The sequence below is a fragment of the Antedon bifida genome, chromosome 9 (assembly GCF_963402885.1).
Source record: "Antedon bifida chromosome 9, ecAntBifi1.1, whole genome shotgun sequence".
Classification (NCBI taxonomy): Eukaryota; Metazoa; Echinodermata; class Crinoidea; order Comatulida; family Antedonidae; genus Antedon; species Antedon bifida.
In genome coordinates this window covers 4,626,600-4,642,275 of record NC_136234.1, presented here as the reverse complement: position 1 = coordinate 4,642,275, position 15,676 = coordinate 4,626,600, and the positions used below count along the sequence as shown (strand labels likewise).

General features: G+C 35.0%; 2 protein-coding genes and 1 long non-coding RNA gene across 3 annotated transcripts in view; 1 reads left to right on the top strand and 2 right to left on the bottom strand.

The window, feature by feature from the left end:
- The window catches only part of LOC144852590 (kanadaptin-like), a 110,906-nt gene extending 106,855 nt beyond the window's left edge, over positions 1 to 4,051 (bottom strand). Inside the window, exons 1-4 of the mRNA XM_078710487.1 lie at positions 3,329 to 4,051; positions 2,503 to 2,677; positions 2,034 to 2,159; positions 421 to 490 (exon numbers count right to left, since the gene is read on the bottom strand). Coding sequence (XP_078566613.1) covers positions 421 to 490; positions 2,034 to 2,159; positions 2,503 to 2,677; positions 3,329 to 4,036 — 1,079 coding nt within the window. The 5' untranslated portion in view covers positions 4,037 to 4,051. The remainder of the gene's footprint in view (positions 1 to 420; positions 491 to 2,033; positions 2,160 to 2,502; positions 2,678 to 3,328) is intronic.
- The window catches only part of LOC144852595 (transmembrane protein 87A-like), a 72,464-nt gene that overhangs the window by 16,591 nt on the left and 40,197 nt on the right, over positions 1 to 15,676 (bottom strand). The gene's annotated exons all lie outside the window — the stretch shown is intronic.
- LOC144852637 (uncharacterized) overlaps positions 1 to 15,676 on the top strand; it is a 42,130-nt gene that overhangs the window by 22,885 nt on the left and 3,569 nt on the right. The gene's annotated exons all lie outside the window — the stretch shown is intronic.

Sequence of the window (15,676 nt, the reverse complement as noted above, 5' to 3'; positions counted from 1 at the left end):
TGACAATTACATGGTATACGTGTCCCATAACAATTAAACTAAGCCATAATAAGGCTTTGGCAGTAGAACTGCTAATTCAACAAAACACTGTTAGGTTACAACCAAAAATAGCACTTTATTGATTCATAGTATAGTACTACAACTACTGTACATCTAAAAAAAAAAATGAATTACACGCATGACTGGTTTTGGGTCTTCCTTTGGAAGAGTTGGTATCATTCGTGGAGAAAGATTATTAATACTCAAGAACAAAAATGAAGTGTGTTGATGTATACATGGTATATGTATATTATTTCATAATGTAAGAAAACTATCTCAAATTTGGGAGGTAGGCATATTACTCAAGGGTAAACGTACAGTATACTGTATCAGTATACAACACTATTTAACTAGATAGCTTTAGTAATTAATAGCACTTACACAACCTTGCAGATATATTGATGACTTCGTCCAATTCCCATTTCTTCCACGTTATATTCAAGCTCAATATCTAGAAATATACCAATTTGTTTAAAGTTCAGGTACAGGCATGAATTTTAAATATAATATTTGGTTAATTGTACATAAATCAAATATGTGCAACATATATCATGACAAAAAAAATGAATTTCCCTTAAAATGGTAAAATACAAAATTTGGAAAAAATCTGCTATAAAAAGCAGATAGACTTTTCCAGTAGTTAGGTAGTTTAACCTATTGTAATAACATGACTGGTGACTCCCTAGCAAGTGAAAAAAAGATGGTGGTTATACAGTGGATAATTTTTGTTATAGCATGAAAATCTGAAATTGAATAAAAACACCAGAAACGTAAAATTCAAGTTATATTACAAATTAAAAATGCCTCTCTATTTAAAACATTTGTGTACAAAAGAATAGAGACTTTACTATGTAATTTAAACTATACCCCAGTGATAAGAAAGTGCTTATTTTCAACAAGCTCGTGTAACCCAAATAAAATTCCAAAAAATATGAAACATATGGGAAACTACAGATTGATAATTATTGGAATGTATGATCAATAGACATTTTTTGCCCACACCTGGCTATTAAAATGTATATATATCTTGATGTTGAGGCTGTGGCTGTGTGTTCCTCCATTAGTAAAGCATTAGATCGTATTGAGTATTGGGAGAATACTCATGTGAATACTACTGAAAAAAAGTCTTTTTAAGATGAAATATAAACTTTCTTTTATTAATTTACACTAAGCTAATGTCTATATTATGCCATGATTACATGCATGCATGTGTATGTATCATGTAATGTACAGTATGTAGGCCTATGTGGGTTCATTTAACCTTTCTGCTTCTGTTTCGAACCTCATCTGGTATTTGATTGTCCTGGCAATGGTATTCCCTAACAATGCGCGTCCCCTGTTATAATTAATAGTCTATTCGTCTATTTATTTATTCTTTTTACGGTACAGGTATCTTAATTAATGTAACTAGTTTTTAGTGCGCCTCCTATCACAAGCCCCTTGGGGTTTCTTGGAGGTCCCTTTCATCGTTTAAAATATGTTTTAATCCTTGCTTGTTTTTGTTTGTTTATGAGATGAATAAAGAGATTTATGTGGTGTTCAGACATGTGATTCTCCAAGCCAGTTTTAAATTGATTAATTGAGGTTGACTCAACAACAAATCTGAAATGCAGGAAGTGACTTCCAATCGTTTATATAGTATAAAGACGATACATTGTTGTTTCAAAATCATTGTTGGACTTTCCCCAAGTCTAAAAAAAAATTGTCTTTGTTTTTACATTTTTATTATTCATGTGTGCCACACTATCAGGATTTTTATTTTTTTTTAAAATCAACCACAATTATAGGTATGACACGCTATGTGTGCCAAAACGTTTTTCTTTTTTTAATATTAAGCCAATTCGCAGTCTACAACCAAGACTAAATCATTTTAAAGAAATTAATGGTTAGAAAAAAAAATGTTGATAGTTATTTGGAACAAAGTGATGGTATAATTGATGCTTGATGGTGTGAAAAAACACAGATACTGTTGTTACTTTCTTAAAACCAATTACCTTCTCTTTCAAAAAATCCTCTTAGAGCCTTCTTGGGGTCCTTCAAATAAGGAGCTTCTTTATCGTCGTCGGCATCCAATGCGAATGGATTGTGGGATAGATCAGACTCTGCATCCGCATCGTCAGCTAAAGAAATGATTATTAAAAATGTGTTATTAATTGTATTAAAATAGTGCGCCACCCTTCAAAGTAAGATGGAACTAATGCGAATCTGTAAATAAAGAATAGAATTATATTATATTTTTTAAATGCTCCTAGTTAACTCGTAAAACTCGTTAATTAGTCAACTAGTTTTTAAGCCATGTTACACTTATCTATATTGCGCAATTATAGGGAAATGACTCCATAATGTATTTCCTGATTAATATCACAGTGTTTTTCAGTCCAAATTGATTGTTTTACAAAGAAGAGTTTGCACTGGTCTTCCTCCCTATGAATGTACTGCAGTAACTGAAGTAAAATCATTTACCCATTCCCCATGATATTCCAGTGTTGGAAGTATCTTCCTTTACATGTTCTTTCTTCTCTTCCTCCATCTCTTTCATCCTAAGCAGTTCTTTTTCTTCCATTTGTCTTTGTTGCATGTCTTTTAACTGTTCGATTGAAAGATCATTTCTGGTCCCTTCCATCGACGTATTTCCACCCTTGACAAAAAATAAATTGAAAGTACAAATAATTTGTATTGTTACTTCTTTGATAAATAACCATAAATGATATGATAAAGACTTTAAAATTTTATTTTAATTTTATATTAATACAAGAACAAACTCCCTACTTCATAATTTTCAAAATATTAATTATAATTATAATTAACATTTATCATAATATTATTGTATAGTATATTCTTCTTGATAAATATTTGGAATTTTAGAGGGGAGGGGGTGTTGGAATTTGATTCTGTAAATAAACTGTTGATATTTTCACTGTATCTAGATACATCCTCCCCCCGATACCTCCAAGAAAGCTTATTATATTGTTATTGTGTTTTAGTAGGATTCACACTTGTTTAAATATATTTTTATGGCAATTTTTTATTATAACATTGGTATTTTGTGTTTATGAACTATTTTGTTGATTTAATTGTATTGATGTATTTTACAATTATACTTGGTGGTTATGATGCTTGGCTACCATAATAAAAAAGAAATAAATAAAAAATAAATAAATAAATGTGTTATAAAATAACTACAAAGCTTTCAGTTTCTGATTTTTGTATCATTTTATATAGCAATAGGGTGCTAATTATCCTACTTTCCCTGGTGAATTCATGATTTAATAATAATATGTGTACTAACTTGCAATATATACAAACGTGTACTTCCTGCGAGTTTAAACATATGCCCAACACGGACTCTACAAAACACCTTGGCTTCTATCTGCTTCTTATTCAATGTTGTTCCATGAGTGCTATCCAAATCATACAAGTAAAATCCTGGATCGTGATCATTATCCCCGATTGTTCGATATTGCAGCACGGCGTGATAGCGAGACAGAGAAGGATGGTCCAGTTGAACATGGTTGCTTTCGAGTCTACCAAATAGATGAAATGCATGATCGTTCAGTCCAATTTTATCACATATCGTACCGCCTTTTAGAACTTCAAGATAATGTTCATCTTGCGGGATACCACTCCATGCTGGCTCACGGTATGGAGGTGGCGGTGTGGCTAGTATTTCTGCTGGTGACCGTTGACTAGGCCTAGCCTTCTTTTTTAGTTTATTATTAATAATATTATTATCAACATTTTTTTTATATTCAGGTTGCACTAGAGTTATAGAATCTGCAACGGATTGATCAGCCAAAATCTTTGGTGCCTTTACCTTCAATGTTTTTCGTATTGGATTTTTAAACATTGGCATTTTGAAGCTAACATCCCCACTATCGCCAACACCAACCCTAGGCCTGCTTGTTCCTGCTCCATCAGACGACGTAGAATTACTTGATTCACCGGGGATAGGCTTACTCCCAGGCTTACCTTGTTGGTCTAGGCATGCAGGTTGCATTGTTTTTTTTTTGGACTAGCTAGGGGCAAGGTAGGCCTAGCTGGGCTAGGCTCTAGCTAGCTAGGCCCTACTACAACAAGGATTACAATACAACTACACGGATCCCAACTACACTAGGGCCTAGGCCTAGTTGGGTTTCACTACACTAGCCCTAGCAACACTTCAGATATATTATAAAGTATAATAAATGGAGGCAGGCTAATTACCGAATATTTATTGTTAGGCCTATATTATATTATATAGGTAGAACAGTTGTTATGCGCGATTTGAACGATTTGCGCAATTTAAAATTGCGCAAAGAATTCCTTTCGCAATTTGAATTGAAGCATCTGTTTCAAATTGCAACGTATTAAATTGCGCAAGTAATCTGCAAATTGCGCAAGGTTTTTCGACAGATTGTGAAATCTGTCTTACTATTTTTATAGTAATTTCTAAGAATGATTAAAAATTAAAGATAATATCGCATTTCCTTATTTTAATAGTGAAAATGTTGTTATTGTTAGCATACCAACGAAGACCCGACAAAGGAAAACGAAGCGGTGGTGTTCCCCCGGCGGGCGGCTATTACTCTAGATGCTATGTTTTGATAGCAAGTCTAAACGTTGGTGGCGGTAGACTATGTTGTGTATTACTACATTATTTTTTGTTATTTTTACATTTATTTTGATTTATTTAAAGTTACAATGAGTGATAATATTATTTAATTGTGTATGCCATTTAGGTTGTGTATTATACACATGTATCATCTTCGCATTTATTATATTTCATTTTGAGTTTCCAATAAATTATTATTGTTAACCAATCGTCGACGTTAGCACGCATTCTGGTAGAATTCTGTTGCGCAATTTGACAATTTTACAAATTGTGCAGCGCAATTTGAAATTGCGCAAGGATTTTCTTGCGCAATTTGAAATTGCGCAAGTATTGCGCAATTTAATATTGCGCAAGAAAATCCTTGCGCAATTTCAAATTGCGCAAGAATTCTTTGCGCAATTTCAAATTGCGCAAGGAATTTTTTGCGCAATTTCAAATTGCGCAAATCGTTCAAATCGCGCATAACACATATGTCTCAGAGCATGCAGTACAGTAGAGTAGTTTGTACATATGTTTTTACCCAAAAAATGAATAAAAAAATATTCAAATTAATTGCTTGTTTGTTCATCAATAACAAAAAAATTGTAAGCAACTATATCATAACAGTTCTTGTTAGCCGCTTATTTCAGGTCATATTATTAATAATTATTAGCTAGGCCCGACGCGCCAGATCACGATGTCACTAAGTGACTTTCCGCCCCTGGAAAAATCGCTCGCTAAAAGTAGGGCTAGGCCTCGGACTCGTATACAAGTTACTATAATAGTTTTTATAAATATTCCTCAACTAAAATGTTTATATTATTTTTTTTTTTGGCCCTAATAGGCTTTCGTCAGGTCAGTCATCAGGTCAGGTCAGTCAAAACATCTGGACTGCTATCGGTCAAGACGGTATTCTGAACCTGTATCAGCAAAATATTACCAAAGGTCTAGTTGTCTGAAAGCTATACTGTCAGGGACACTTGTCCCTAGTAGGTTTAACCAAGTCAGGCAGGTTTCAGGCTCTTCAGGCCTATGGTAGTACTGTACTTTACACAATAGTATTAAATATCCAGTTATGGGTTAAATAACCATTGATTGATTAGCAAGGTCAATGTAGACATCAAAGCGGACGAGCTTCTATTATTGCCAACGGTTTGATGTCATATTCAGCATGCGGATGATCTTTGCAGACAACGGATGGTGGTAACAGTCAAGTTAGCTGACATTGCTGGTCAGGAAGGAAAACCTGAACGCAAACCAATCGACAACACGCCTTGCCAGCGCGTCGATTTAAGGCAGAAAACCCTTCAGCAATATGGAAAAGTCAATTAAGAGAGGCCGTAAAGCCCATGGCCATAATGGGCAACGAATTGGTAGCAGCTCCAAAGACCACTCAACAGCATACGCTAATGATGACGCCTTAAAGTTAAAGCCGCAAGGACGCTCTAAGGTCGAAGGGAGGAAGGTACGCGGAAGACTGACTACAATTCAATTATGTACATAATGTAAGAACAATTAGAGAGGACGACAAATTAGAAAGCCTGATGGAAGAGCTGGTGGACTTCAATTGGAGTATCATCGGTCTAGCAGAAACTAAAAGAGGAGGAACAGGATTAACAGAATTAGAGGATGGCTCATGGCTATATAATCACGGCAAAACAGAAGACAACAAAAATGCCAAAGGAGTGGGATTTCTGATACATGCCAAGTTTAAAGACTACATCAGAGAAATAAAAGCATATTCTAACCGAGTTGTAGTTATGGTTATTCAGCTTGCCAGAGACGATACTATGAGTGTTATCCAAGTTTATGCTCCTACCACCGACTACGAGGACTCGGAAGTGGAAGCCTTTTATGAAGACATAGATAAAGCCATCAGAGACAACAAAGGCAAATACACTATAGTTATGGGAGACCTAAATGCCAAAGTTGGTCAGCGTAAAGTAGGAGAAGAAAAAACCATGGGCAGTTGTTGGAGTCGGAGAGAGGAGCAGACGAGGTGATATGCTCATTGAATTCGCAGAAGAACAGAAATTAGTAATTACTAACACTTACTTCAAAAAAGACAAAACACGCTATTGGACGTGGGAGAGCCCAAATGGAGCAACCAGAAATCAGATTGACTTCATTTTAAGCAGCCAACGAGGAATCGTAAAGAACTGCGAAGTCATTACGAAGGTGTGCATCGCAAGTGATCATTGACTGGTGAGAGCTAAAATCTGCATAAACACCAAACTTGCATGGCTCAAATTCAGTAACAACAAAAAGAAGAAAAGCATCAACATCATGAAACTGAAAGAAAGGAAGGATGAATTCCAACTGAAGCTGAAAAACAGATTCGCTTGTCTAGAAGTGGAGGACATCGACTTGGATAAAAGATGCGACAAACTAACAACAGTAATGTTAGAGGAAGCAGCAAGTCTAGCCTCAACAAAGAAAAGTGAAAACACCAAATCAGAAGAAGACAAAACAATTGAGGCGCTTAACTTGAGGAGAAAGGATCTCAGGAAAAAAGAGATCAAAACCCGAGCCGAGAAAATTGAATATGCTGAAATGGTAAAAACGGTCAGAAAGAAACGAAGGCAAAGAACAAGAAAAAGGAAATATGACATTATACTACAAACCCTTAAATCTAAAAGAGGTCCAAAGGCAGCTAGGAAACAGGACAGCAACAAATCTAGAATATGCCAACTAAGACATGAAGATGGGACCTTAACATCGGACAGATCACAAATTTTAGAGATATGCGCCAAGTTTTACCAGGATCTGTACAGCTCTACTAAACCAGAAACGGATACACCAAAGTGTAAGGCAAATAGTAAGGAGAAGGATGAGCTACCTCCTGTACTACAGAAGGAAGTGACACATGCCATAGCACAAATGAAAGACAATAAAGCACCAGGCATTGATGAATTAACAAGTGACATAATTAAAGCAGGAGGTGATGAGGCAGTAATCCAACTTACCAAACTTTTTAACCAGATTCTGCAATCCAAGAAAATACCACAAAGCTGGAAAGAAGCGAAAGTCATACTACTCCACAAAAAGGAGGACAAAGCAGACATAAAAACTACCGGCCAATCAGCCTTCTGTCACATGTTTACAAAATATTCACCAAAGTAATCCAAAACCGATTGAGACATATCTTGGATCAAAACCAGCCCAGGTAACAAGCAGCTAGGCTTCAGAGGGGGCTATTCAACTATAGACCATCTGCAAGCAGTAAACCAACTAATCGAAAAGTCAAATGAATATCAACTGAACGTCTGTCTTGGATTCATAGATTACCAGAAGGCCTTTGACTCGATAGAACACACAGGTATGTTTGATGCCCTGAGGAAAATTGGAATACAAGAAGGATACATTACCATCTTGGAAGATATCTACACAAATGCAACCGCCAAAATACACATCGATAAAGACATCTCAAATGCCATCAAATTAAAGAGAGGTGTGAGGCAGGGTGACACGATATCTCCAAAGATCTTCACAGCAGCAGTTGAAGATATCTTCAAAAAGGCAGAACTTGAAGAAAAGGGTATCAACGTAAACGGAGAGATGCTAACAGACCTCAGATTTGCTGACGATGTAGCTTTAACAACTACAACTGTTAAGGACATGGAAGAACAGCTCAATCGTCTAAACAAAGAAAGTAAAAAGGTTGGCCTACAAATGCACAAAGGAAAGACTAAATTTATGACCAACTTCTCGACTCAAGAGACAATACCAATAGACAATCACCAGATTGAGAAAGTTGACAAATACAAATACCTGGGGCAGACCTTGAAAATGGTCAACACCACAGAGGAGGAGATATTAACACGTGTAAAAGCAGGTTGGAGAAGCTTCGGGATGCACAAGCATATCCTGACCGACCAAGACATTCCCATGTCACTAAGAAGCAGGGTGTACAATCAATGTGTTCTAACAACTATAGTTTATGGGGCAGAGACATGGGCAACAACGAAAGAGATGGAACAAAAATTGATAACAACACAAAGAGCGATGGAAAGAAAAATGGTAAATCTATCAATACGAGACAGAGTAAAGCATAGTGAGATACGGAAAAGAACAAAAGTCAAAGACATCATGGTAAAGATCAAAGAACTGAAATGGAGATGGGCAGGACACATAGCCAGAAGAGACGACAACAGATGGACGAAGAGATTGAATTAATGGCAGCCGAGGACAGGGAGAAGAAGAAGAGGACGGCAAAAAAGAAGATGGCGTGACGACATAACAGCGTACATGGAAACAGCAACATGGGAAAGATCGGCAAGGAACAGAACTAAATGGAAACAGCTGGAGGAGGCCTTCACACAGCAGTGGGTGAAATAGGCTATGAGATGAGATGAGAATAGGCTTCGTAAACTAGTGTACATTCACTTCTACAGAAAATATGTCCTACTAAACACCACCAGATACCTACTAGAGCAATAAATCCTACCACCAGAGAGCAGCCACCTGTTTGGAATTGATTATTAAGGGTATATTGCAAATTTCAAAGCTTAATTCTTTCAGAAACTGATAAAATTGAAGTTTAAAGTTGAATTTCTCGTCGTCGGATTTCAGAACCGAATGCGTTTGATAAACATTTTAGCAACGAAACGAACGCATTCATCCGTGTCTCATGGAGCCATGTGTATTGTATTCAACGGTCAACTATGAGGCGCTACCGATGAATTTATTTGGTAAAATAAAATCAGAAATTCGTTTCTGTACACTATAACATTTATTAAAAATAAATAAAACTTAATGCCAACTACCTTTTGTCAGTGATGGTAATCGTATGTTAAAATAGAGTAAACTCATTATAGAATAGGAATGTGGAAAGAGAAAATAAAACAGAAGTTTTAACTTGATATTACCGTGTATTTTATGTCTAAAGAACTGGCCACTGCACTATAATATGTCAGAGTGGTGAAATAGAGAAAATATACAACATTTTTTATTTAATTGCCAAGCTCTTAATGCTATAATTATAAGAGAGATTGAATTAGTAAAGCTAAATAATGACCTTGAAATTTTGGATGAGTCTGCAACAAAGGGAAATAATTAAAATTAATGTGCAAAAAAAATGTTATCGTATGCTATTTGTTATGTTATCGTTACCGATTTTGACATACAAAACATGATAAAAACATAATGTCAAAAGAAAGACTAATCGCGCAATCGATTGGTGTATTTTATGTGACTGACTAAAGTAACACAAGAGCATCGGTAGCGCCTCATAGTTGACCGTTGAATACAATACACAAGAGACACGGATGAATGCGTTCGTTTCGTTGCTATAATGTTTATCAAACGCATTCGGTTCTGGAATACGACGGCGAGAAATTCAACTTTAAACTTAAATTTTTATCAGTTTCTGAAAGAATTAAGCTTTGAAATTTGCAATATACCCTTAATAATCAATTCCAAACAGGTGGCTGCTCTCTGGTGGTAAGATTTATTGCTCTAGTAGGTATCTGGTGGTATCTGGTGGTGTTTAGTAGGACCGACAGAAAATTATTTACTACCATGCTAAATTACTTCACAAAGAGAGGCCGAACAGCAACACCAAAAATCGGCCTATTCTTTGCCATTGCCGCGTACTAATCTACGCCCGGTAAATTAAGTATTGTTTTTATGATATAAATTAGTATAAAATACATGTTATTAATAGAATACAATGTTAAATTTCATTAACATTTATTTGTTTTACCAGAAACAAGTTAAATATATAAATATCCTATCCTATCCTAGAAATATCCTTCCCACCTATCCTTCGTGAAAATGCGTAAACAACAACACGCCCGGTAGCGCCCGGTTGATGAAGCGAACTGTTAATTCGGCAGTTTTTACTAAATAAATTAATTGTCATAAATAAACAAGTAATAATATACGTTGTAATGGAATGTATTTATTTATATGAATACAATACGCGGACAATAATAAACATCGCGTATATCGTTCGCTATAAATAAATTCATAAACACGATGACGATGTGTTTACAAAATGGCGGTTTCGCTAGTTTTGGATGGAACAAATAGAGGTACCTTTAGTTTGAATAGTCGGAGCTGCATCCCACTAACCGAATTTTGTATCTTAATATCGTATTCTGTAGATTATTAATTTTTTTTTAAATTCAGGACTGTTCAATTTTTCTAAATATTTTATTTTAACGATTTTTTAGGGTACAATTTCGGAAAAAAGACATTGGTTGATTTTGCCGTTAAATTACAGATTATCGTTTTGTTCAAAAACATTTTAATTTTACATGACAATATATTAAAACCATTTATGAATATATTTTACTAATAATATTTTTCCGATAATCAGCTAAATTTACAAATATTGTGTTTTACTAACACCCTAAAATTTAGCAATTTTGAACTAAATTAGAAAAGTAGGGCGCCCTCTCCGAGTCGAAATTTGACACGATTTGTTGAATTTCCCACTGTAAGATAAGATAAGATAAATCTTTATTGTCACGAACACAACACGGCGAACATGAAATTGGTTTTCTTTGATGCTTAAAAACACATACAATATATAAAACATTAAAAATATCAATACAATACATTAAAACTATATACAGCAGTAAACAAGTAAACAAACTATCTTTGGAATGTTGTGTTGGAAACATGAATAGAGTTGTGGACAAATGATGTCCTACATCGAGTGGTATTGCACATTAAAGGACGAATTCTACCTGATTTATTAACAACATATTTATCATTCAATGGGTGTGAGTTATCTTCCATTATTTTCTTAACTTGGCTAATAACATTTCATATTCGTAAAGCGTATTCGTGTTGACGAATATCACCAGTCATATTCGTAACTACAAAACGAGTAGGCCTATAGTTTTTGATCTATTTTTTTGCACATTTTGCATTTGAATCAGGAATGATTCATGATTATAATATAATTATAGATGTATTGAAAGTAATTTATTAAAGTAATTTACTAAAATGCCAGGTCAATTTTGATAAATAGCAGTTTTTAAAGTCTTCACTCGCTTTGATGTTACGATAGGCCTAGGCAGCCAAGCAACCAAGCAACACGTACCTGGCTTCGCTCAAATTTACCGCAGTCATATTTTGGACGACGCCCTCAATATTTAGTTGCCATGCGAAACAGATTTTTAATGGCTTACGAAAACGAATACGTGTGCGTGACGTATCCGTTTTCGTTATCGTATTCGTAAGATTGCGAAACCTCCCTATTAGTCGAAGAAAACGGCATTCTGACGAACTGGAAGTCGCTGCGTTCATTGAAAGCCAATTACAGACGTCAGGGATGCTACATGGGTACAGGTGGATCATTCGTTATCTATGTTTAACCCATTTTCTGTGCATCCACCTGTACCCATGTAGCATTCCTGACGTCTGTAATTGAATTAGTAATTTGAAATTTCGAATTAATAATTCGAAATTTCAAATTACTTAAATAAATTCGAAATAACGAATTAATAATTCGTTATTTCGAATTTGTGAAAGCGGGATGGTTGGGATATCATTACATACAGTAGAAAGGGCAGAGGTCGAATTATTAATTCGAAATAACGAATTACTAATTTGAAATTTCGAATTATTAATTCGAAATTTCGAATTATTAATTTGAAATTTCGAATTAAAAATTTGAATTAACGAATTACTAATTTGAAATTTCGAATTACTAATTTGAAATTTCGAATTAACGAATTACTAATTCGAAATTTTAAATTATTAATTTGAAATAACGAATTAATAATTCGAAATTTCAAATTACTTAAATAAATTCGAAATAACGAATTAATAATTCGAAAAAACGAATTAATAATTCGTTATTTCGAATTTGTGAAAGCAATATTATTTTTTTGTTGGCCCTAATAGGCTTTCGTACTAGTTTGTTATTAAATATGTTGTATAAAATGTTGTACAATTGCAAAATATATTATCATAATTCTATTTAATGTGACATGTATAATATCTGTTAAATCAAGTCTTTTTGAGGGCGGGCATCACTCTCGTTAGGTGTGACGTAGTACATTGCTGACGTCACCTTAGCTTTTTTCAGGTCGATAATTTCGTACAGTCCAAGTTAAAATTCGTTGCTATATTTAATATTATTATGAATAGTATATCAATTGAAAAATATTATTTCTTTAAAATGTATTATGTTTGTTTTGTATTCAATGATTTGAATGAGTTTACATTTTTTCTATTATTGTGTATGTTTGATTAATATTTAAAACGTTCTAGGTTGTTCTAAGGTTGCCCTACCTAATAATGGAACAATCCAATCATTACGATTTACATTTATCTTTAGCTTATTAGCAAATACGACTCGATTGGCTGACTGGAAGAAAGCAAGAATATATATATTAAAATGGCGGTTGGGGTACACTCAGTTATTGAGTGAGTCATCGTCAGAATCAAACATAAAGAGGAATCCCTTTAAACGGAAATTTCTTTGATTACTACAGGAAAAAACATCGGAAGCAACGTTGAACATACACTTGGCGAATGACGTCGTTACAACTTCTGCTGAAGTAAGTATCTACTAACTAACAGTACTTTGCTTAGAAATCGTACTTAAAATGAATGTTATTATTACTGGGTTTCGTGGAATCCCGAGTTTTCACGTCAAAAAGTGTGCGGTTTCCGGATCGGACGCTGGGGGTTCTTTTATGGAACTTGAAAGTGGAAAATAAATCTTGGAATAAAACTTTTTCTTAAATCATTGTAAAATGTGCATTGCAAAATAAAATGATATTCATCCTCAATAATGTTCTTTTTACATAATTTACACGTTCTCTTATACCTTTCTACACCCTCCCATCCCATCTGCCCTTTTCAATTTCTAGCTCTAATATCCCTAAACGTAACTTAGTTAATAATCTTCTTTGTTTAAAATTAATGATGTTGGTCAAGTGATAACTTAAACATATTTCTTTTTTATAAAGAGAAAAGAGCCTTAACTTATTATGTAAACTAAATTTTTGAATGCATTTTTGTTTTTCAATATCACATAAGCGCAACTTAAATTCTCTCAAAAATAAACCTTTACTATTAACATATTGTTGTAACCATATATAACCAAAACCAGTAGAAAAAAGTAAGTGTTTGACCTGTTGTGCCCAACAATTCTCATTACGGTTAAATCGGTGAATCAATCACGTGATAACCGGAATACGCGATTATTAATTTTACGGTTAAATCGGTGAATCAATCACGTGATAACCGGAATACGCGATTATTTGATTACACAGTGGTTGAGACGGGTTATCACATAAACACCCTCATAATTAATGGACTCTACCAATGTTGATCTGGGCTGCAGCAGCAAAGAACAACAGATCGTACACATGGTTCAGGGACGATTCGGCCCTGAGACGATTCGGCCCGGGACTATTCGGCCCACTTTTGGTGGGACGATTCGGCCCACTTTCGGGCCGAAACATCCCACTTTGTGGGCCGAAACGTCTCACCTCAGACCAAATTCATATTCATTTTTGTGGGTATTTATCAAGTTTTTAAAGGTGTTTAACAATCCGTATTTTATTGATATTGACATTTTGATATAATATATACAATAAATTACTAAAAAAAACGTAATTTTATAATGAATTTATTACTTCGAAAACCTTGTTTATTTCGTGCATTCGCCAAGCGGCCAACAGAGGGCGTAACTTGTTTACATCGTTCGCGTGACTAAAAATTGATCATTTTCGACAATGTTTTCAAAATGTTTGCTTTATTGCATCTTTATCCCTAGTAGTACTACCCCATAGTCTCTCTGGAAATAAAGTTTGGGGAAAAAGCTTATTTTTGCTTATAAAATGCATATCAAAGCCGATAAATGTAAGTGTGCCGAATCGTCTCAGGGCCGAATCGTCCCGGGCCGAATAGTCCCGGGCCGAATCGTCTCAGGGCCGAATCGTCCCGTTACCGTACAGATCGCACGAGGTTGTTGATGTGGTGTTTTTTGGTTTTACTGTACAGTACTACGATCCGATTACGGACTGTTAAATGATTTAAAAGGCATGGGTTCGCCAAGCAAGTATATACGTTTAATAAAAATGTACCTAAGATTGTCGTAAGCTCTTTTGTTCAAACTTATTTGTATAGCAATAATCCATCCGTTCCGACAATCGCACGCTAGGCTTCTAGCCGGCCGGACCTCTACTAGCCTCGATCGATCGATGTCGCTGGTGGGGAATTTCCCCGCGATTAGAAATCGGCGAAATATGGCTCATAAAACGGCCTACATTTTAATGTTATATCTTTAATGCCAGTGTAATTACGTATGGATAAAACAATATGAAACTCAATATTTTTCATCTAGAATAATATGTTATCTTGCGTAATGTAGCATTAAACGCGGAAATAGTTATTTCGATCTTGATTGTTTTTGTTGGCTTTAAAAATGGTAGCTATATAGGGCAAGCCTAGGCCTTTTTGCCTAAAAAAGCTAGGCCTACGTTTATTTAATAAACCTTTTTTAAACTTTTGTTGAAACAATTATAGCTAGCGTGACCCTCTAGGGTGATATGAAAAGTGTTTAAAAGTCTTTTTGTACTTAATTGTGTAAATTGTTTATTATTTTGCGGGCAACACATTTTTGGTGGCCAGCCCTCGGGGGAGTATTGACCATATTTGTCAGGGAGAAAAATATGATCATTTCTTTTCTGGTCAAAAATAAAACCATACTACTAATACACTTTATGCATGCTGACTGACAGCCAGTTTCTCTCTGTAAAAGAATAACTAATAGAAAAGAATAACTAAATAGAAATTCTCTGTAAAAGAATAACTATAAATAGAATAATAATACACAACCAAATACAGTAGAGCTAGCAAAACAGAGTTGGAGGAGCAGAGTCTTCACATATGAAGTTGGCTCCAAATATGAAGAAGAAGAATAAGAGCCCTAAACCAATGACTGTTTGTTTCGCGCGTACGACCCACTCCCCCGTCGGGGAATTCGGCCCCCGTCGGGGAACCCCCCCCCCCCCCCCCGTCGGGAATTTTCCCCTCCCCCGTCGGGGAATTTTAATGTGATATATCTTTCATATATAAAAGCAGACAGAACAAACA